Source organism: Saccharomyces paradoxus, chromosome IX, assembly GCF_002079055.1.
Source record: "Saccharomyces paradoxus chromosome IX, complete sequence".
Lineage (NCBI taxonomy): Eukaryota > Fungi > Ascomycota > Saccharomycetes > Saccharomycetales > Saccharomycetaceae > Saccharomyces > Saccharomyces paradoxus.
The window spans coordinates 151,442-173,899 of NC_047495.1; the positions used below are offsets into that span (position 1 = coordinate 151,442).

A 22,458-nucleotide genomic window follows, 5' to 3' on the forward strand; every position below is an offset into this window, starting at 1 on the left:
ATATACAGCTTCTTTTTTTCATCGAATTCCCTTCAGCCTTATTTGCTAATTCTGGCTTTCATGATTTGTAAGAATTCTCTGTAACTTTCGTTATTCAAAATCTTATCCTCTACTAAAGTGCTAGAAGCCCATAGTCTTAGGGTTGCAACTTCCCTAGCAGATGCATGGTTAACAGGCTCGCTCAAAGAGGCTCCCCTAACAATATACAATGATTGGTAAGTGATCACATCGTCGTGGTTTCTCAATTGGTTGATAATGTTTCTTACCCTTTGATTAAATTCGGAATTTTCCACAACAGGTATTTCCTGTTTGCCTATTGGAATGTCAAAGATATCCTGGGTTCCAAACACATCAAATACTAATGCTGGCACGGCATCACCACCCATCCACAAAAATAATTCGTTGCCATTATCTATTAAGTATAAACCGTATCTTTCGAATAACGAAGAGGTAGCATTGATGGGTTGAGGTAAAACAATTGTGCCAGTAGCTTCGCCATCTTCAGTTTGCACTGGTAACCCAGCCTCATCAGCCATGTCATGCAACGAATACACATCAGGGTAGATGTTTTTGATCAAGTATTTCAATGGTAGTGATTCTAAGTTGTTCAAAGCAGAGGCACGATGGTCACTAGGGACAATACCAGATCTGAATGCCATATGCTTAGTTAAAGAATGCATTAGCAGTGGAAACATTCTCAAATTGGCACATAATCTTAATGGAGCCCCTCCCGCAGTATTAGATACCACTATTTCCTTCTTGTATGTGGCTAAAATATCTTGTACTGATTTGTTGATTAATATTCTTGCGTCATCCAAACTGGAATTCAATGCCTTCTCCACCGCCTTTGAGTTATAAAATGAAGCTATGGCTAATTGGTCAGCAGATGCATAGACTTCCGCCAACGATTCCGTGGTTGGCATTGCCAGGGTTATAATTCTGATTCTACGTTGACTATTATTCAAAGATAAAAGTACTGCTACTTGAATGTAACAGTAGTCTGCCATAATAGATTCATCAACGTTAACTTCAAACAAGTATGATTGATCTCTTGGCATGGTGGAAAATGCACACAAATCAGACGATCTATTGAAGAAATGGCCGTAGAACCTGCTCATTCTCAAACCTGTGGAACCACGAGCTCTCATAACAGTTTCCATACAGAAATCCATGGAAATATGTTTGGCAAACTCAGTGGAAAATTTGACAATATCATTTGGGTTCTTGCCTGAGAAACCAGGGTAGAAATGAGTTTGACCAGCAGTGAAACGACTCAAATTGGATAGTGACGCAACATCCATATAATCTTCAGAAGCCAAGAATAAATCCACAGTAATTTGTACTTTGGAGCAATCGATGGTGAAATTCTTATAAAACGAGTCTTGACAGGAAAGTAGTTGTGCAGTTTCCTTGGATGTGTTGACAACACCGCTCTCATTTCTCCTTTGCAATTTCCCTATGCCTAAGTTGGGCAAAGTACCTGAAACAACAATTATTTTACCACCAACGCCACCGATCAAATGATAAGCCGATTTCAAAGCAGGGCCAAGAGCGAAACTTGTGATCAAATTAGACTGAAAGATTTGAGGAATTTTGGTCAATAAGGTTTCAATGTTTTGTCTGCAGGCCTTCAAGGATACAACCATTGAGTTTGGTCTGGGCAAGAAAGGCTCTTCCAGGTCGGCAATATCCATCATATTGATTTGATCGGCAGATTCTTCATTGTTTTCAGAATCCAATGGGATTTTGAAGTAGTGGATGGCGTTGTCCACACATAAAATGGAGATCCTGGTTCTTTCATCGTGATTTGGAATTGAATCAAGATTTTGCAAAAGAGTGTTGATGGTAGTAGCCAGCAACCCACTCTTGATGGAAGATTGGGAGACATCGATCAGAAAACAGTAAGTGGCTGGGGGTGGTTGTCTTAGGGTATATTCCTTTGGGGCCATGTATTCCATGACAGCACATTTAATTTCATTTCTGTCGTATCTACTCTTTGGGTCGTTCGGATCGCTCTGATCCATTTGCATAGGAACGCCATTGGCCAGACGACAAAAGTTACATCTCCATCTTCTGCCTTGCTCGATAAAGTTGACAAAGGGGTTCATGTAAGAACGACAACGGCGACAACGGACGATTAGTCCATCTTCATTTAATGGAGGCGGGTCGATATCGTCGTACAAGTGTTGATAAGGTCTGATAACCAGCCCGAATGGCAGCTTAGACTTTTTCAGCAGGGAGCTGTTCTTAGGGACAGCGTTCAAAGTCGATCTGATATAATCTGGAGACGCATTGGACAATTCCGACGGAACTAACATCTTTTCTGGAGGAACAACCAAAGGTGGGGGAGGCAAGGTCAAATCGGTAATTGGAGGTGGCAATTCCGTCAACAGATCAATCGGATACAACTGGTTCATGGGTCTCATGTTTTGGCCCATTGCGGCGCTAGGTTGGCCATAGGAAGGTGCTGCCAGTGGTTGTTGCTGTTGCTGCAAGGGTGTGCCCATCTGTACGGGGACCTGCGGCTGCATATAAGCGTTAGGGTCGACTAGAGGGACGTTGTGCAGATGCATATCGTTCATGGAAGTGGTGGCTTGATCAATTTGCTGGTGTAATTGTTCTTGAGCAGGCGTTAGGAACTGCTGCTGGCCTGTGGAGGGGATTGCGGCTTGTGGCGGCATTCCCATCTGTCCATAGTTCATTCCAGCTGCTGCCGGGTCCTGGGGAGGCATGAATTGTGCTGGTTGCTGTAGAGGGGTGGCGCTTTGTCCATACTGGAGCTGAGCCTGTGGGTAAACACGTTTCTTGTGGTGCGACATTTCGTAGGCGGTCTCAGACTTAGATAATTATGTCAGTCTCAATGCGGCAAAAATAGACCTGAGCACCGGATAAAAGCTTTTTGTATCGCGACTTTGGCCTGCTCTATGATACACCATCCTCCTTACATGGTTTTGTTTTTCTTCGTTTTCGTTCTTTCCAGTTGTCATTTTCTTCTGCCGTAAATGAAAAAATTGAAAAAAAAAAAAGAACAGCAAAACGATAGCAAATCAGCCCCAGTGGCTACGCTTAAGACCGTTTTCAAGCCCAAATAGTATCTGAATAAACTGCATAGAACACAGGAATCTACAGCAATGCCTAGTGCAAGTGCACACTTGTCAGTGTTCTCTATCTGGATGAAAGAGGGCTATCACCCAGACACCGCGCCGTTAAATTTTGTTGGTTACCCGGACTGATTATTGGAAATCTGCCGAAATTTTCCATCAAATACGTAACCTATTGTTCTAAGAGCATAATGCTGTGTATAGATATGGGCCACGCTTGGAAGTGTCAGGCTTTCTTGGGTTTGAAAGGTGTATGTGCCTTGGCGTAGTCAATTCCCTCGAGCATTTTTTGGTTTAGACGTTTCAGAGCAGCGGTCGCCGGAAAACAGAGAGAAAAAGGGATTTCAAAAGGAGCTCTTCTTTCTTCTTATTAGATCGTCGTATACAGCAAAGGAAAACAAGAAAGCAATAGTTTTGGAAAGAAAGAAAGAAATAGATGGTAGGCTCGAAGGATATTGATTTGTTTAATCTGAGAGAGAACGAGCAAATCGTTTCTCCTTGTCTTATCGTCCACGGGAAATGCAATAAGCCAAATGGTGCGAAAACCGTTCAGGTGCAGCATCCCCAATTACCTCCGATTACTTACCCCATACATAACCAGTTCTTCAAGGCCACCGTGATACTGACTCCTGGTGAGAACAAGTTGACGTTTGTGACGGATACCAACACCGCTAGGACAATTGTATGTTACTACACGCCGCTGACGCAGAACCCTCCAGTGCATCTGTGTTTGATCTTGGCCAAGGACTCGCCCCAACAGTTTGACTCTCCTCAAGAACAGAAAGACAGAGAGGGTGGGAATGGCCTTGAGCTGGCCATTAAGAAGCTCAGACTTGGGGCCAGACTCATGCAGGCGTACACGAACGAACAAATGCTGAGAAACAGTATGGGCAATAGGACATTTCCCTTTGTCGAAGAGTTTACATGGGACACCCTGTTCGAGAAGCCCGCTATGAGGAATACTATCAAAATACACGTTATTCGTTCTGAAAAGACGGTGAAGGAGATCCAAGACCCTGACATAGCTCAACAGAATTCCAAAGGGAAAAACACCGGCGCCCTTTTTGGGATAGCCATGGACGCCCTTAAAAGCTACGGCGGACCCTTTACCAATAATGAAAAGCCTGTTCAGGCAGCTTGTATGTTTCTAGATACACATTGGGATGGTAAATTGATTAGAGGCCATGCCGCATTGGGTGGAGGTGACGACAGCATTAAACTTGCTATCTTCGGATCGCACGGGCTATATTCATGGCCTAGTTGCCTCGAGCAATTGGTGCCTTATTTCACTGATGAGACAAGGTCCTCCACGAGCGAGGTGGCTAACGACTGTAACGAGTGTGGCACCTACTGGGAGTGTTTGACCATCACGTTGGGTGCATTTATGCATGAAATTGGCCACTTGCTGGGCTGTCCTCACCAGGAGAGCGGTGTCATGCTAAGAGGCTATACTACTTTGAATAGGTCTTTCTTGACTAAAGAGGCGTATTCCGTGAGAACTAATTCTACTGGTGCTAGCCCTCCTATCTTCCCTAAGGAGGAGTGTACCTGGAATCGTCTCGATACGGTGAGGTTCTTGTACCATCCTTCTTTCACTTTACCACAGGATTATTACGATCCATCATTCATGAGACCTACGAAGTTGGGCGGATACCCAAATATAAAACATTCTGTATATCCCTTGGGTAACGGCGGCTGCCGTATCTCATCACCCACAGGAATCTATTTGATTGAAATCATTTGTGATGATTTGGCCAAGGGTCATATTGAATATTTACCGGTTTCCCTAGGTGGACAGGGGCCTCAGCGGGAAGTTATGGTAACATTGGATGATTTACGTTCCAGGTTACCCAAGAATGAAATTGCCAAATTCGGTGATACCTTCAAATTGAAAATTCTTTCCGTCAATGCACCAGAAACTGAGTTCGACAATTTCCCATCTTTGCTGGATGTTCAGCCGTTAGACATGTCCAAATATGGGTTTTCTAAAAATGTTCAAGGTATTAAATCACCACTCTATGGTCGCAGTGATGGTGGCAATGATGTTGGCATCGTCGCTTTTGATGTTAGATTAGTCACTGCTGTGAGAATATACCATGGTTATGCATTAGATGGTGTGAGGTTTTATTACAAGGAAGAACAAACACCAATAAAGCATGCTCCTGCAGCCAAACCCTCTGTACCACCGAGAAATTATTTCTCAAAAATTACACGTAGTATCAAAAGTCATGCTTCGATAAACGAAGGAAATTTAAAGAGCGTACTCTTTGGACACGAAACACAAAATTTTACGGATGCTACATTAGAACCGGGTGAAATAATAATTGGGTTTAACCTGAGGTGCGGAGCTTGGGTTGATGCTATCCAAATTATAACGAGCCATGGGAGAATGACCGATATGTTTGGTAACAAAAATGGGGGTGGCTTCGCTGAATTGCAACCACCTAATGGCCAATATATCTTGGGTGTGACAGGCAAAGTCGGTCAATGGGTCGATGCCTTTGGAATTATCTACGGAGCTTTGTAGTAATTAGTTAAATTTTAAAGTTTTCTTTCTTCTTTTTTTTATTTTAACTTATTCATATCAACATATATCTATTAATTTTTTTTCTATATATACGTAGGTATTTTTCATTTGCATAATTCTTTGGAAAAAAGGAAACAATTATAGAAAATATAAACAAAAAATCGAAACGCTCCATGATTGCGTAAAACAGAATATCTCGAAGAAGAAAAATAAATTTTTTCGGTTTTATCACGCCATTATTTTATTTGACTAATTCATAGAAATTTTCTGCTTTTCTTTTATTGCACTTTATCGTTACGTCTTTTTTCCTTTTTTTCCTTTTTTTCCCTAAATTATCCTAAACGTGGCTTTGGCTGCGAGTCATCGTTTTTGCTCTGATATCTTCGTTGTCATTATCATCAGCGTCAGTAGAATAATTCTTTCCGTGTAATGAAAAACTTTTATTTTTCAACATTGATAACTTTTCGTCCACTTTGTCTATTTCAAACATTTGCCTTGCTGTAGCTGTTGATTTCTTTACATTAGGCGCGTTAGAAGCGACATTATTGTTGTTAGCCAATAGAGGGTTCACATTGTTTTGATTTGGAACAACCCTAGGACGATGTATCGAAATTGAGGTTCCACCACCATCTAAGATGTTATTAGAAGCATTAGTGGTCATAAGTGGTGCAGACAATGGTATTCTAGAATCGCTATTGTCATTCTTGATGTTAATCTTGCTTCCAATAAGGGTGGTATTATTGCTGCCTGTTTGAGCACTAACACTGTTTTTGGGTTGTTCTGATAATTCACTCTGGGATGAAGAGGCTGAAGTAGGGTTAGATTTTTTTCTTGACAGGAAGTCACTTGCAAAGCTACTTCTTGCACTTGGTGGAGCTGTTGGTATAACAGAATATCTTCTTTCATTATAAACAAGGCCAACTTCCTTCACCCTTGTGGTATTCAAGTCCGTTTGTGGGACCTTAGAAAATGAATCCGACATTTCATCATATTCCCATAATGACCAAGTAATTCCATAAGGCTTTGGTTCTAGACAATAAACACAATGTAATGGGACATCTAAATTAGCAATAATATCCATACTCAAGTTCATAAAATAACCTAATAAAGCTCTTGCCACCACACGATGTGTAATTATAAGAACGTTATCCTCGATTCTCTCTAATTCGGTGATCACAGGTCTGAGTCTATTGATAACGTCCATATATGATTCACCGCCAATACCAGGATATCTATATCTCAACTTATCTTTTTGTCTTTTTTCGAATTCTTCGGGATAATTGTTTTTAATTTCTGGATAAGTCATACCATCATAATCACCTGCACTTAACTCGTCCAACATTTTCATTTGTTTGATAGGATAATCATCTTCGTTGAAATATTGGGCAGTCTCTATCGTCCTAGCACGCATACTGGTCCAAACGAAAAAGTCATTATAAAGATTGCTATCTGGATTTTCATTGTTCTTTTTTTGCAGCATGAGATTTTGATAAAAGATTTCTCTCTGTCTGGCAATAAATTTGGGTAGACTTTTGGCAAATCTTAAACCACGAGGGGTTAGATGAGAATTCCCGCCAATACGCCCACTAACATTATCCTCACTTTCGCCACTTCTCGTTATCCAAATTTGTCTGTCAGCCAAGTTGAAGTTTAACAAGTAATATACCGTTTGCGAAGCTAAAAACCCCTGAATATTATATGCGATGACTTTCTTTCCTACATCTATCATTTTGATGTATTGCAAATTTTCGTCATCTTCAATAGGTTCATAAGCTTTCAAGTAGTTTGCCAGACGACTTTTAAAATCTCTTAGAGAGCTTTCGGGATCTTTACCTTTGTAATCTGGGCCAAATAATTTAAGTCTAATATTTTTCTGCACCAGTGCATGATCTGAACAGACAGATTCTAAAAATAAAACTTTCAAATGAGGGCTTCTTTTTCTAATTCTAGCCAAAACGTTTTTTCTTCTCTCACGAGAGGTATTTGTAGCATCAAAAATCCCCACGGATCCTGAACCCTCCAATAAATAATCTAACAGTTCATCCAGAGTATCCATTGCCCATTTGTCTCTTAGTCTGGTTGAATCGGAATTTTTTGGGTCAAAAAACTTTGAATCCTGATCCTTTAAACCATGTTCCTTAGCAAATCTTCTTCTAGTGTTACCAACATTAAACACTTTACAATAGTATAAAGAATAATTTAAAAACCTGGATAATTTATTTGTAATAAATGACTTTCCCGTAGCGGGGAGTCCGACCATGACAATAACTAACTTGGATCCGCTATCCTCCTTCGATATAAGACCATCTGGAGAGGTCTTAGATTTCGTTAAACCAGGAACATCGATAGTGGTAGGTCTTCTTTTATGGTGTCTCGTGGGTGATTTTATGTCTTTCAAATCAATGCGAGTCACCTCATTTGCTCCATCCGAAGGAGGAATGTAGTCAGTAACATCGTCCATGGGAATGTTAGCATCCTTCAGTTTGGTTTCGTCATTTATATGCAATCGATGTAGCGATTTCAAATTAGTAGCGCTATTTTCAGGAGAGTCTGAAGGGGTATTTTCTTCAGTGATTCGAGGAGAGTTCCAATTGCTAGATATGGGAGTATCGCTCAAAGGTCTTTTTTGAAAAAGTGGTAAGTGCTTAGATAGCTCATCGTGTGGACCCTTTTCAGCGTCAATTTTATCATCGGAACCCCGGGATAGAAGATCATAACTGGAGTCCTGACTAGGTGCCACATGGTGTGGCGATTGTGTAGGAGCAAGATCAGTATCAGGCGGCACAGGAGATGTTTCAGAGAAGTCTACTGGTTTGAACATGAGCCTTTTTACTCCTGCCTTTGTTCTTTTGAATAAACTTTTTTTCTACACCTCTTATTATTTTTACTCTTTTAGCTTATGGCACAAAAGTACACAAATAGATACTAGAAGGCGAAATTTATTTCACTTGATTTACCCGTAACTGAATACTTGAGTATGTCTATATATATATACGTATATCTTTTTATTATCTAAAGAAAATACATGTCAACAGTTACCATAAGAAACGATCCATGTACTCCACTATAAATTCAATTTACTATTGTCAGTAAAGGCGCGATTAAAAATAAAATTAGGAAAAGAAATCTCTCCTCAAAAAATCTGATGCCCCCTAAATTACGTATGTTGTGATAATTCAAATTCAGAAACTGACACGTGATATACACGTGACTGTTGCTGTCAGACGGGTAATAATATTCGTATTATATGATAATAATATTTTATTTAAAAGAAGGGTAATACTACTTCCCAAAATGGAAATATCAAAACGTTAGAAAAATTACAGTAATAGCTGTGATAACATTATTGATCAAAAGAGCCTTAGCGCAGCCCGTTTGAGTTGTATGGATATTTTTTGAATTATATCAGAAAGAACTGAGTCGTTTATTAGCATCATCAACCGTTTTTTCCCAGCCCTATAAGGATTACAAATTTTCATGTCTTTTCTACAGAATTTGTATGTTACCATTTTTGTTTTTACCTCATATATTGTTCATCTTTTATTAACAAACAGGGTGCAAGTTACCTTTTGAAAGCAGTCATATAAGTCCTGGCCAAACAATAAGATCCACCAGGGGTTTCAAATGGAATACTGCCAATGCCGCTAATAATACAGGCTCTGTATCACCTACCAAGCCAAATCCCCAGAACAATGATATTAACAACAGCAATAATGTCAATACAATTAACAGTAGGACAGATTTCACAAACACACCAGTAAATGAATATAAGGGAGGCGACCATGGAAGGATGTCTCCCATTCTTACTACGCCAAAGAGGCACGCTCCTCCGCCTGAACAACTACAAAATGTAACGGATTTCAATTATACTCCATCGCATCAGAAGCCATTCTTACAACCACAAGCAGGTACGACAGTTACAACACATCAAGACATCAAGCAAATTGTGGAAATGACGTTAGGATCTGAAGGAGTACTCAACCAAGCTGTGAAGTTACCGCGTGGTGAGGACGAGAATGAATGGCTAGCGGTTCATTGTGTGGATTTTTACAATCAGATTAATATGTTATACGGGTCCATCACAGAATTTTGCTCTCCACAAACATGCCCAAGGATGATAGCGACGAATGAGTATGAATATCTTTGGGCTTTTCAAAAGGGTCAGCCTCCTGTTTCAGTAAGTGCTCCCAAATATGTGGAATGTTTAATGAGATGGTGTCAAGACCAATTTGACGACGAATCACTTTTTCCCGCCAAAGTTACAGGTACCTTCCCGGAAGGATTTATCCAACGAGTTATTCAGCCAATTCTAAGGCGATTATTCAGGGTTTATGCGCATATCTACTGTCACCATTTCAATGAAATCCTTGAACTGAATTTACAAACTGTACTAAATACAAGTTTTAGACATTTTTGCCTATTTGCTCAAGAGTTCGAACTACTAAGACCGGCAGATTTTGGTCCGCTGTTAGAATTAGTGATGGAGTTGAGGGATAGGTAGTGTTGTATATTTATATACGTCTACTTATAGGTTGTTTTCTTTCATGCATGGGACACAAAAACAAAAATGCGGAGACATATTAATAAAATTGTGAACGGAAGGAAATAAAAACAATTTAGTGTACCGTATTTGTATTTATGATTTGAAATCGTTTATTGGCGTTTGAATATAAATATTGGGAACCTGATCCTGCAATTCGGAATCATTAGTATCAGGTAGTGAAGACATGGATGTATTCGTATTTGTTTGATTGTCCAATTTTGGTGTTACCGTGGACCCCACATAATTACTATTTATATCATCGTTTTCATCATTTTCCACCACTGTACTATCGGCGTTATTCTGCTGATACTTCTTACTGCTGGTATAATTATTAGTTAGCTTGGGTTTCCCATCTGAATTCAAGTTTAATTTTTGTGTAATGAATTTATACTTGTCTTGTATATTCGATGTAGATGTTAAGATCTTCAAATTATCAAACCACGACATCATGGATTCATAAGAATCGGCTTTAAAAACCCAATTATGACCACGACGAATTATGCCGTTTTGTTTGGCATGTAACACAAATTTAGCATCCGAACCAGTCGAATTTGGCGATGAAGTATTGTTTTTCCGGGAATGTTCTGTCACAGTACATTCACTTAGTGCTAACGACATCACTGGTACTAAATCTTTTTTCCTGTCCGCAGTCTTGAATTCATGTAAAAAGTTTGGTGTTAGCACGTAATATCCTTTTGAATAGGATTTTAAAAATTTTGACCTTCTTTCCAAAAATCCGGATTTAATTTCGTAGGTTAAAGGATCGAATTGATATTTATAAACGATTTCTTTAAACGTCCTCATTGGTAAATTAGGTAGTAAAAAGTTGGGATCTCTTGAAATGAAATTGTCCCACTCAAATTGTGGATCAACGTTGAAAAATCCGGAATCTAACTTAGATATCAATATATCGAAAACCAATTGCGCTTCTTGCCCCAGCAATCTTGCATATATTGTTAAAGAATTTTGAATTTCCATAACTACAATTTTTTCTAATTCAGCGCCCGAAGTTTCCAAATTATCAAATGCTTCATGCAGAAAGTTTTCCTCTTGAAGTTGCTTTTTAATCTGTCTGTCGAGCGCCAGCTTGGTTAAAAATGGATCTTGTTTTGGCACTGAATAGCGTGCATCCTTTAAAGACTCCTGAAACTGTTTCATGGCCTGTTTGGTTTGTTGCAACTCTTTGGAACAAGAATTTTTGAAATCAGACTGTAGTGATTTTATTTCCTTTATCTTGACTATTAGGTCTCTCCTCAAGTCTTCCAAACGAGGAATAACGTCATTGGTCAATTCCCTTGATGCCTTAGACGCGCTGGATGCTAAGGATTCGTGATATTGATTCAAAATTGTTGGTAAATCCTGTATCGAACCATTACCCAACGGTAAAAAAAACTTTTGTACTGATTTATCCTCCTGTGAACTTGGTTGGTATTGATTCTCGATCGAAAAGAATGGGAATTGTACAGCATGTGATAATCTTAGTTGTTGTCTAACTATTTCATCTTGAATAGAAGCGATTTCTGTTAAGTAAACAATCACTGACTTGATGACATTTCTCCAAGCTGAAAACCTTGCGGCAAGAATATCTGTTGGCTGCGCAGCTGTGGGAACCAGTATGACTAATGGCGATCTAGGGTCTTGTTGTTGCTGTTGTTGCTGAGCAAGTCTTTGACGCTGTAAAGAAGATCTAGCTCTCGACAGTATTGAAGTGTTTGTTAAAGAGTTTTTTCCCTGGAGCAATTTACCGTTGTTGTTATTGGGATCTGGGGCAGCAATGGTCACATTAGTATTCGAATCGATATTAGGAGATACATTGCTTATTATACCTTGCAGCCCTCCAGAATTCATCGTTAACGTCCTATTGTTTTGAAACGTAGAATTGCTAGTAGAAGGAACTGGTTGTCCGTTCAAATAGTTCTGCTGATTTATATCTGCAGATGTCAAACTGCCATTTTGAAAGCTTGTATTCTGTTGCTGTTGTTGTTGCTGCTGCTGCTGCTGTTGTTGTTGTTGCTGCTGTAAAACAGCAGCATGATCTGCCGAAGTCATACTTCTCGTATGCTGCTGCAAGTTATGCAGGTGCTGAAGATTCAGCTGTTGCTGTGACAGCATATCAGAGACCGCAGAGGTCATTGTATTGTTTTTCGACATTTTTTTTTGTAATGTTGTATTGTTGTGTTGTTAACTGCTTTTTTCTCTAAAAAGCTTGAAAAAGAGGATGACCAAAAGCAGATATAAAAACACTCTTGTTAGTTTTACCAGTTCAAGGGCTCAGCAGTTGTCCTCGTCGTTTTATGCCCCTCAACCTGACTCGCTGTCGCTCTTCAGGGCTTGAAAGCCTTCTCCCTTCTTCGATGGAATACGTAATGCCTGAGGGGGAGAGCCGCGAGAAATGAAGGGTAACACCATTTAGGCCCCTGCAGGAACGTTAATCTATATACTATATCTAATGTAGTAATCTACGTTACACACTAAAAAGATCTTCAATGTTGGTTTTGCTGTTGTTCTCGGTATTCCGACTCTGCCAAAATTTCCATCTCTCTTAGATTTAGTGTCTCCCACTCTGGTTCGGCAGTTTGTTCGTTGAACGAGGCAATACATTCAAATTCGATATCGCGCTTAGAGATTGACTCTTGCTCTTTCCTCATCTCCATGGCAAGGCTTCTTATGACATTCTCACTACCCTGAGAAATGAACCACGCGATTAGGTCATCCAAGAGAACTTTATCGTAGACGTAGTACACATCATGGAAACGAAATGTTTCATGAATGTCCAATAACGCCCTTATGACTAGTCTCTTACCACCACGTAGAATATAATATACAAATGTCCACACTTTCATCACCAGGTCATAGTTTCTATGTAGTGGGTAACTCAGGGCTCTCCTAGTGCCTGTGATAATTGCAATCTTGATGAGAGAGCTGTCTTTGTTTCCATTGAATATTTCTTTCATGCCGTCTTGCGGCTCGTTCATCTGTTTCAATTGCTGATCTAGAAATGATATTTGAGGGCATAGTTTTCCCATTGTCCAAGCACTCTCCGTAGTATGAGTGCCTTCGTTTTCGAGCTGTTCAAACATGTAGCTGAAAAGAACGCTGAGTATGGTGACATAGAGTGGTTTAATGTCTTCTACAAGATAAGACTTTTTGGGTAGATGGTCCTGCATCTGCTTTTGTTCCCTCTCAGTAAACTCAACTGGCATGACAAGATTTGGGTTCGCACTATCTTTATACCATTGTAGGTATTGCTTCACGATTGAAGGCGTAAACTTGAGTAGTTCTTTGATGCCGTTGATTTCCAAGTCTTCCTCGTTACCGTATTTGTGTGTCATATATTCGGAAATATAATATTCAGGATCGAACTTTAAATTTTCTTTCCTTAACCTTTCAATAACTCTATTGTTAGCCTCTGTGTGTTCAGGATCGTCTAGTTCATTGATATCATTCCCGTTGCTCACCGACACAGATATGAATGTGTCATATAAGTTATCAAACCCATATTTTGTTTTAAGTATTCCATTATTTATGATGGAATCCATTTTTTGCTCTATCTCCCAATTAAAACCTTCCCCCATTTGACCAATAGTCTTCACATCTTCCTTAAAGCTATTCGACGCGCCATCGACCTCGACCTCTTGAATAAGGGGTTTCTGGGCTTTTTTGGCATCAATATTTTCTGTTAATGCATCAGCACCTGCAAGATCGCCTTGCCTGGCCAACAACTTCGTCGGTAAATCCAAATCTTCGAAATACTCATTTTTATTCAATTTACCTATTTTTACGTTGATGCATTCATCTTTGGAATCGTATTGCGCCGTGGACCTCTCATCATCAACTAGTTCGTGAGGGAATCTCAGTCTTAAATAGTACGGGGATAGGTGAAATATGATCATATTTTCTTGGATGACTATCTCTAAACCCATCGCATTGAACCTAATATTACTTATGAATATTTTGAGAAATATATATTCCTCATCTTGTGTTATATTGAATCTTGGTGTAATCATTATTTTTTTAAGCTGATGCTGGACTAGAGTGGGTATTTCCCTCTAGTGAAACTTTATGCTACCGTGAGAACTTAACATTAAATATCTAATATACAAATTTTTTCAGTCAAATTTTGCGATGCGATGACCATGAAAAAAAAAAAAAATCTAGTGTATTTAACTATCATATGAAATAAGTGAAGTGGCATTAAGCATCTACTAAAAACTGTAAGAATAATTAGAATAGCTTGAAATATTACTTTTTTTAATGAGTGGCTCTACAGAACCTAAAAAACAGCCAAGAAGAAGGTTTATAGGTAGAAGATCTGGCAACGGTAACAATGATAAATTAACCACAGTAGCTGAAAATGGCAATGAAGTAGTCCACAAACAAAAGAGTAGGATTGCCCTCGCTAGGAGTATTAATCATGTGCCAGAAGATATTTTGAACGACAAAGAACTGAATGAAGCCATGAAATTATTGCCCTCTAACTATAATTTTGAAATCCACAAAACTGTGTGGAATATTAGGAAATATAATGCTAAAAGGATAGCCCTACAAATGCCAGAAGGTTTGCTGATTTACTCATTGATTATAAGTGATATTCTAGAACAGTTCTGTGGTGTTGAAACTTTAGTAATGGGGGATGTTTCTTACGGTGCATGTTGTATTGATGATTTTACTGCCAGGGCATTGGATTGCGACTTTATTGTGCATTATGCTCATTCGTGTTTAGTGCCTATCGACATTACAAAGATTAAAGTATTATATGTCTTTGTTACGATAAATATTCAAGAAGATCACATTATTAAAACGCTGCAGAAAAATTTCCCCAAGGGATCTAGAATCGCGACTTTTGGTACCATTCAGTTTAATCCTGCGGTACACAGTGTGAGAGATAAACTGCTTAATGATGAAGAACATATGTTATATATTATTCCGCCACAAATCAAGCCTCTATCGAGGGGTGAAGTACTAGGTTGTACTTCTGAAAGATTAGATAAGGAACAATACGATGCCATGGTTTTCGTTGGTGATGGTAGATTTCATTTAGAGTCTGCAATGATACATAATCCGGAAATTCCTGCATTCAAGTATGACCCATATAACAGAAAGTTCACTAGAGAGGGATACGATCAAAAGCAACTCGTGGAAGTTAGATCGGAGGCCATTAAAGTCGCCCAGAGGGGTAAAGTATTTGGCTTGATCCTAGGGGCATTAGGTAGACAAGGTAATTTGAACACTGTAAAGAACTTGGAGAAAAACCTCACTGCAGCGGGTAAAACTGTGGTGAAAATTATTCTAAGTGAAGTTTTTCCCCAAAAGCTGGCAATGTTTGATCAAATCGATGTTTTCGTTCAGGTTGCATGTCCTAGACTATCTATTGATTGGGGCTATGCCTTTAATAAACCACTATTAACACCATATGAGGCTAGCGTATTACTGAAGAAAGATGTTATGTTCAGCGAAAAATACTATCCAATGGACTATTACGAAGCTAAAGGGTACGGGCGTGGGCAAACTCCAAAACATGCGATTGAATATTTTAAATAGTTTTTGTTGTCTCTTGTCTTCCTGTTACATATGTACAAATATTTAGTATCATATTCTTCTAAGCATCTTTTCCGTTGTTTGAAGCAAGAGTAAGTTAAACACTGCTCATATCTTTGAGATGGAAGCGAATCGCCTACAATTCAAAACAACGCCTCCTGATCTGATATTAATCAAAACGAGGGATAATATGACCACATTACTGGCTATGTGCATACTATTGGACATTCGGCGATTTTCCATGTGGAGTTCCACACTGAGGAAAGAAGTAACTTGAGCTTTTTGAGCCTTAGGTCAAACATTTTTTCTTTTTATCGCTGCATAAAAGCAATACACCTAACACAGAACCAGTTAAAGTGAAACCGATCAACAGTAAAAAGATGGGCAGGAAGATTGCGACATTACTAGAAATGGGAAAAAGCAAACTTACAACTGGATTACAGTTCTCAATCTCGAAGATAGGTAGGAGCGACCATATGAGATAATAAGTAAAAAAAAGGCAAATAATTACAAAACGGTTCATGAAACTAAACAGACGTTTACTATGCCCGACCGGTGATTATTCACATTTTTCAGTTAGTATTGTATTTGGAATACACGCATCCATCAACAGTTTCCTTCTATCTCTTTCGAATATATTCCTTTACACGGGAATGCTAGCGAAAATGAATATAAGGCGGAAAAGCTCTCCGTGCCAAACTATTCTTTTAAACACTGTATGAAGCTGTAGCCTCATTCCATATTCTAGGTCGGATCTTATGGACATGTAGTTATTTCTGTTACTTACCGGCTCTATGATATTCTGCTGTGTGGTTTAGCTTTCATACTTAATTTTTACTCCTTCATCACACCATATAGGTTGGATATGGCTGGATCTGATTTTATCGAGGCACCCTTATCAAACATAAACAACAGTATCCGTCTGAGAAATACTTTTGCTACAGTGACTTCGAAAAAGATATAGGAAATCTAACAGAATATGAGTTGATTGCGGTTTCAGGTCATCACATCAAGTATGTATCAGGTGAAGGTTTCAGTATAGTCCATCCGGACGTCGAGGGCCAGGTTGCAGTTGAAGATGCGCTGGCCGCTTACAGGTCCAGGTTTAACAGCAATTGCACTACGTACATGTCACATATTAGTCCTAATTATCTAGTGAAATTTCCAATGTTTTTAAACGTCATAACATTGATGAGCAGCCTACTCGTATCTCTGTTTGACCTGGACAATAACTTGGGTAAACGTGAGCAAAACAGTTACTCTTATAATGGTCAGCAATTAAATTAACTCTTTTTGCGTACGGCTGTTTAGGTGTATTACTGTTGGAATAAAAATTATTCATCGTCTATTGACTAATATTCATGTCTAATTTTCATGTTGCTAGTGTACTATGTATACAGCGTAAGAAGATGGCATAAATTATGAGAAGCGGTCACCAAATTTAGTGGAAGCCGAAACTCAAGAATAACTAGTGGTATGTTATTTGAAATTGTTGCGTCCCTTTTGTAGATTCCTATATCCTCGAAGAGAAATCCCAGTATATTTTGTATATCTATAATACAGCCTTTATGAACAATGGAATCCCAACTATCATCTCAATATTCATTGTTTCTGGCTAATATCTTTATACATATTATTGCTGCCTTCATGAAAGAAGTAACCCTAAATTTATCACAACATCCTACTGTTCTTCATTTTCCGTAAAGAAAGAGCAGGATTCTGGCAGAATGGTACCATTTTCATGAACTAAAGTGAGACTATCCCAGTATTCGCCAATGTCGTGAACCCACTGCGTTTCATTCTCCAAGGGTGGTACTAGGCGAGTGTTGGAATGAAATTCTAATATCATCTATTGACTAGTATCCATGTTACTAGTATATTATCACATGCAGTGTAAGAAGATGACATATAGATTGAGAAACAGTCATCGAATTTAGTGGAAGCTGAGACACAGGGATTGACAATGTAATAGGATAATGAATGACAACATATAAAATGGAAGACGAAGTAATAGAATTATCGGTGTCCTTTTGTGGATTTTCTAAACCTTGGAGGAGAAATTCTGGTATATTGCGTAAACCTAATATTAGCCTTTTACAATAATGAAATCCCAGCAGTTATCCAATTATTCACTTAATTCCATGAGTTGCCACTACCCCCCTTCCGTGTATTGCTGATACATTCAAAACATAGTCACTTAATATAGGGTTGGTTGTGTAAGAGATATAACAATTTCCAGGCGTTAATTCCTCCCAATTCATCGACAAATTTGCTGAGCCATTGCTCATTATAGTTGTTATACTGCAGGGATATTTCATCTCGATTTCTACTTCTTCCAGGAAGAAAAATCGTTAAATAAAAGTAGACCTCGGGTCACTTCAATTTTTTGAACTTTTCCACCTTAAGCATCTAACTTGGTCGTTTAATTATGATAATTCAGAATTTGCACAAGCTATCTATATAATGATATAAGCAGCCGAGTATGAAGTGCTTAAGGTTGGTTGCAAAAGGCCGTCAGAAGGACCGTTGAGCGTCATCTTAGATAAATAGTATAGTTTGAAGGACGCCACTGAACCTGTTGTATCTCAAGATGAGATACCTCAGCATTACTAGATTTACCAACCTAGACATAAAACATGTATGAAACACGTACGAAACAATAGACAAGATTGAGTATACTAGGCAACCTACTTGCCTAAGATGAACCAAACTAACCAAACGTATAAATACCTGAACAATTAGTTTAGATCCGAGATTCCGCGCTTCCACCCTTTAGTTAGATTCAGATCTTATATAGATTATATAGGATAAGTAACATTCTGTGAATCACGATAATAATAAGTCTGACAACAAGTTACTCTCCTAAACGACTTTAGGATTGTCAAGACATCCGGTATTACTCGAGCCCGTAATACAACATCTGGTAGCGTTAAAGGTTACTAATTGTTCAAGCAAACCAACGAATCCCTGAACCTAGCTACACCAACATCTGTCATGAGCTTTATGGATCAAATCCCAGGAGGAGGAAGTTACCCAAAGCTTCCGGTGGAATGTCTTCCCAATTTCCCGATCCAACCAGCACTAACCTTCAGAGGTAGAAATGACTCGCACAAGTTGAAAAACTTCATCTCTGAAATAATGTTAAACATGTCTATGATTCCTTGGCCCAACGAAGCCAGTCGTATTGTCTATTGTAGAAAACACTTACTGAACCCTGCTGCTCAATGGGCTAATGATTTTGTCCAAGAGCAAGGCATACTGGAAATAACATTCGACACCTTCATACAAGGACTCTATCAGCATTTCTATAAGCCACCAGACATCAACAAAATCTTCAATACGATCAATCAACTATCTGAAGCAAAACTGGGTATTGAACGTCTCAACAAACAATTCAAAATGATTTGGGACAGAATGCCACCAGACTTTATGACCGAAAAAGCCGCTATTATGACATATACCCGCTTACTGACAAAGGAAACCTACAATATAGTTAGATTGCATAAACCAAAAACGTTGAGAGGAGCCATGGAGGAGGCTTACCAAACAACAGCACTAACTCAGAGATTCTTCCCAGAATTTGAGCTAGACGCCGATGGAGATACTATAATCGCAGCCGCAACTCGTTTACACGAACAGTACGACTACGACAGTGACCCACAAGAAAACTTTTTGGTCCAGAAGAGACACGTCCACGCAGTTCGGACAAGAAGATCATACAATAAACCGACCGCGACTTATCACAACAGGAGAAGCAATAATCCATCTAGAGAAGAGTGTGTAAAGAACCGTCTCTGTTTTTATTGTAAGAAAGAAGGACACCGTCTGAACGAGTGTAGAGCTCGTAATGCGAGTTCTAGCCGATCCTGAACTTAAGTCGAAAGACCACACGAAACTTTCTATCACATCCCGACCTATTGTACATTATATCGCCATACCTGAAATGGACAAAACTGCCGAAAAACACATAAAAATAAAAAACACGAAAATAAAAACCCTGTTTGATAGTGGATCGCCCACATCATTTATCCGAAGAGATACCGTAAATCTCCTGAATCTGCCAACCCATGATACTCCACCGCTCCGCTTTAGAGGATTCATATCCACCGAATCCGCCACCACTTCAGAAGCAGTTACGCTCGACCTTACAGTCGACAATCTGCAAATCAATGTAGCCGCGTATGTACTCGATAAAATGGACTACCAACTTCTAATCGGAAATCCAATTCTACGCCGCTACCCAAAACTCCTGTACACAATCCTGAACACTAAGCAGTGTACCTCCGCCCAGAAGCCCAAGGCTTACCATCCCGAAAACATTAACTATGTGAAAGCAAAATCCGCTGGTAATCGTGGTAACTCCAGAAACAAAACACTGTCCTTTGCCCCCACTATTCCTGAAGCAACTGACCAGAAATCCGCTGGTAATCGTAGTAACTCCAGAACAAATACTATGTCTTTTGCAACTACCAATCCAGAAACAACTGACCCGCTTACGACCCTCGACAATCCAGGTAGTACTCAAAGTACATTTGCGCAATTCCCGATACCTGAAGAAGCGACCATCCTAGAAGAGGATGGAAAATACTCCAACGTTGTTTCAACCATACAGAACGTAGAACCTAAAGCTACTGATCACAGCAACAAGGACACATTTTCAACGTTGCCTGTTTGGTTACAACAGAAGTATATAGAGATTATACGTAATGATCTCCCGCCAAGACCGGCCAATATCCACAACATGCCCGTAAAACACGACATTGAAATTAAACTTGACACAAGACTACCTCGACTACAGCCATATCATGTTACAGAAAGGAACGAACAAGAAATTAACAAGATCGTTCAAGAACTGCTCGACAACAAGTTCATTGTCCCCTCTAAATCTCCGTGCAGTTCCCCTGTAGTCCTTGTCCCGAAGAAAGATGGTACGTTTAGACTTTGCGTTGACTACCGTGCCCTGAACAAGGTTACCATCTCCGACCCATTCCCATTACCCAGAATCGACAACCTATTAAGCCGTATTGGGAATGCCCAAATATTCACCACGCTAGATTTGCACAGTGGTTATCACCAGATTCCAATGGAACCAAAAGACCGCTACAAAACCGCTTTTGTCACCCCGTCCGGTAAATATGAATACACTGTCATGCCATTTGGTCTAGTGAATGCACCTAGCACCTTTGCAAGATACATGGCCGACATTTTCAGAGACTTGAGATTTGTCAATGTCTACCTTGATGATATACTAATCTTCTCTGAATCCCAAGAAGAACACTGGAAACATTTAGACACAGTTCTTGGAAGACTTAAGAAGGAAAACCTTATTGTCAAAAAGAAAAAATGCAAGTTTGCATCAGAACAAATTGAATTTCTAGGTTATAATATTGGAATTCAGAAAATAACCCCATTACAACACAAATGTGCTGCCATTCGAGATTTTCCGAAACCCAGAACAGTAAAGCAAGCACAACGATTTTTAGGAATGATTAATTACTATAGACGATTCATTCCAAATTGCTCTAAGATTGCACAACCAATCCAGCTCTTTATATGCGACAAGAGTCAATGGACAGAAGAGCAGGACAAGGCAATCGAGAAATTAAAATCCGCCCTATGTAATTCCCCTGTTCTAGTACCATTTAACAACAAAGCAATTTACCGATTAACTACAGACGCATCAAAAGATGGCATCGGTGCCGTTCTAGAAGAAGTCAATGCCAAAAACGCACTTGTCGGTGTCGTCGGTTATTTCTCTAAATCCTTAGAAAGTGCTCAAAAGAACTACCCCGCCGGTGAACTAGAACTACTTGGAATTATTAAGGCACTTCACCACTTCCGTTATATGCTCCATGGAAAACATTTTACATTGAGAACGGATCACATTAGCTTACTGTCACTGCAGAATAAGAATGAACCTGCACGAAGAGTTCAAAGATGGTTGGATGACCTAGCCACTTATAACTTCACCCTAGAATACTTAGCTGGACCCAAAAACGTCGTCGCAGATGCTATATCCCGTGCCGTGTACACTATAATCCCAGAAATACCCCAACCTATCGACCCAGAAAATTGGAAAACTCATTACAAATCAGACCCATTATGCAGTGCCACCTTGATTTACATGGAAGAATTGACACAACACAATGTCATGCCTGAGGATATGTCCGCATTCCGTAGCTATCACAAGAAATTTCAGTTATCAGAGACCTTCCGAAAGAACTACTCCCTAGAAAATGGAATAATCTACTATCGAGACCGATTAGTAGTCCCGGTAAAACAACAGAACGAAGTCATAAAACTGTATCACGATCATACTTTATTCGGAGGCCATTTTGGTGTAACTGTAACATTTGGAAAGATTGCTCCAATTTTTTACTGGCCGAAATTGCAACATTCGATTACACAATACATCCGTACCTGCGTACAATGTCAACTCACAAAATCACATCGACCACGTTCACAAGGACTATTGCAACCGCTTCCCGTAGCAGAAGGAAGATGGCTTAATATATCAATGGATTTCGTGACTGGACTACCCGTAACAACAAACGATTTGAATATGATCCTCGTTGTTGTTGACCGCTTCTCGAAACGCGCTCACTTCATAGCTACAAGGAAAACAGCAGACGCATCACAGCTAATAAATACGCTATTCCGCTATATCTTTTCATATCATGGTTTCCCGAAAACAATAACCAGTGATAGAGACATCCGTATAACCGCAGAAAAATATCAAGAACTTACAA

General features: G+C 39.3%; 8 protein-coding genes across 8 annotated transcripts; 3 read left to right on the top strand and 5 right to left on the bottom strand.

The window, feature by feature from the left end:
- Nucleotides 1-38: 38 nt before the first annotated feature.
- SEC24 (COPII subunit SEC24) lies at nucleotides 39-2,819 on the bottom strand (the record flags this gene model as incomplete). Its single annotated transcript, XM_033911055.1, has 1 exon — nucleotides 39-2,819. The coding sequence occupies one exon, from the start codon at nucleotides 2,817-2,819 to the stop codon at nucleotides 39-41; it is 2,781 nt and encodes a 926-aa protein (XP_033766946.1).
- Nucleotides 2,820-3,537: 718 nt separating this feature from the next.
- SPAR_I00620 (putative metalloendopeptidase) lies at nucleotides 3,538-5,628 on the top strand (the record flags this gene model as incomplete). Its single annotated transcript, XM_033911056.1, has 1 exon — nucleotides 3,538-5,628. The coding sequence occupies one exon, from the start codon at nucleotides 3,538-3,540 to the stop codon at nucleotides 5,626-5,628; it is 2,091 nt and encodes a 696-aa protein (XP_033766947.1).
- Nucleotides 5,629-5,965: 337 nt separating this feature from the next.
- Nucleotides 5,966-8,449, bottom strand: PFK26 (6-phosphofructo-2-kinase; the record flags this gene model as incomplete). The annotated part of the gene is made up of 1 exon (XM_033911057.1): nucleotides 5,966-8,449. One exon carries the CDS (start codon nucleotides 8,447-8,449, stop codon nucleotides 5,966-5,968), a length of 2,484 nt encoding a protein of 827 aa, XP_033766948.1.
- Nucleotides 8,450-9,105: 656 nt separating this feature from the next.
- MOB1 (Mob1p) lies at nucleotides 9,106-10,129 on the top strand (the record flags this gene model as incomplete). Its single annotated transcript, XM_033911058.1, has 2 exons — nucleotides 9,106-9,125; nucleotides 9,208-10,129. The coding sequence occupies 2 exons, from the start codon at nucleotides 9,106-9,108 to the stop codon at nucleotides 10,127-10,129; spliced, it is 942 nt and encodes a 313-aa protein (XP_033766949.1).
- A 135-nt stretch (nucleotides 10,130-10,264) lies between these two features.
- Nucleotides 10,265-12,322, bottom strand: SLM1 (phosphatidylinositol 4,5-bisphosphate-binding protein; the record flags this gene model as incomplete). Its single annotated transcript, XM_033911059.1, has 1 exon — nucleotides 10,265-12,322. The coding sequence occupies one exon, from the start codon at nucleotides 12,320-12,322 to the stop codon at nucleotides 10,265-10,267; it is 2,058 nt and encodes a 685-aa protein (XP_033766950.1).
- A 332-nt stretch (nucleotides 12,323-12,654) lies between these two features.
- On the bottom strand, nucleotides 12,655-14,178 carry SHQ1 (Hsp90 cochaperone SHQ1; the record flags this gene model as incomplete). Its single annotated transcript, XM_033911060.1, has 1 exon — nucleotides 12,655-14,178. The coding sequence occupies one exon, from the start codon at nucleotides 14,176-14,178 to the stop codon at nucleotides 12,655-12,657; it is 1,524 nt and encodes a 507-aa protein (XP_033766951.1).
- Nucleotides 14,179-14,425: 247 nt separating this feature from the next.
- DPH1 (2-(3-amino-3-carboxypropyl)histidine synthase) lies at nucleotides 14,426-15,712 on the top strand (the record flags this gene model as incomplete). Its single annotated transcript, XM_033911061.1, has 1 exon — nucleotides 14,426-15,712. One exon carries the CDS (start codon nucleotides 14,426-14,428, stop codon nucleotides 15,710-15,712), a length of 1,287 nt encoding a protein of 428 aa, XP_033766952.1.
- A 286-nt stretch (nucleotides 15,713-15,998) lies between these two features.
- On the bottom strand, nucleotides 15,999-16,232 carry SPAR_I00680 (uncharacterized protein; the record flags this gene model as incomplete). The annotated part of the gene is made up of 1 exon (XM_033911062.1): nucleotides 15,999-16,232. One exon carries the CDS (start codon nucleotides 16,230-16,232, stop codon nucleotides 15,999-16,001), a length of 234 nt encoding a protein of 77 aa, XP_033766953.1.
- Nucleotides 16,233-22,458: the final 6,226 nt, after the last annotated feature.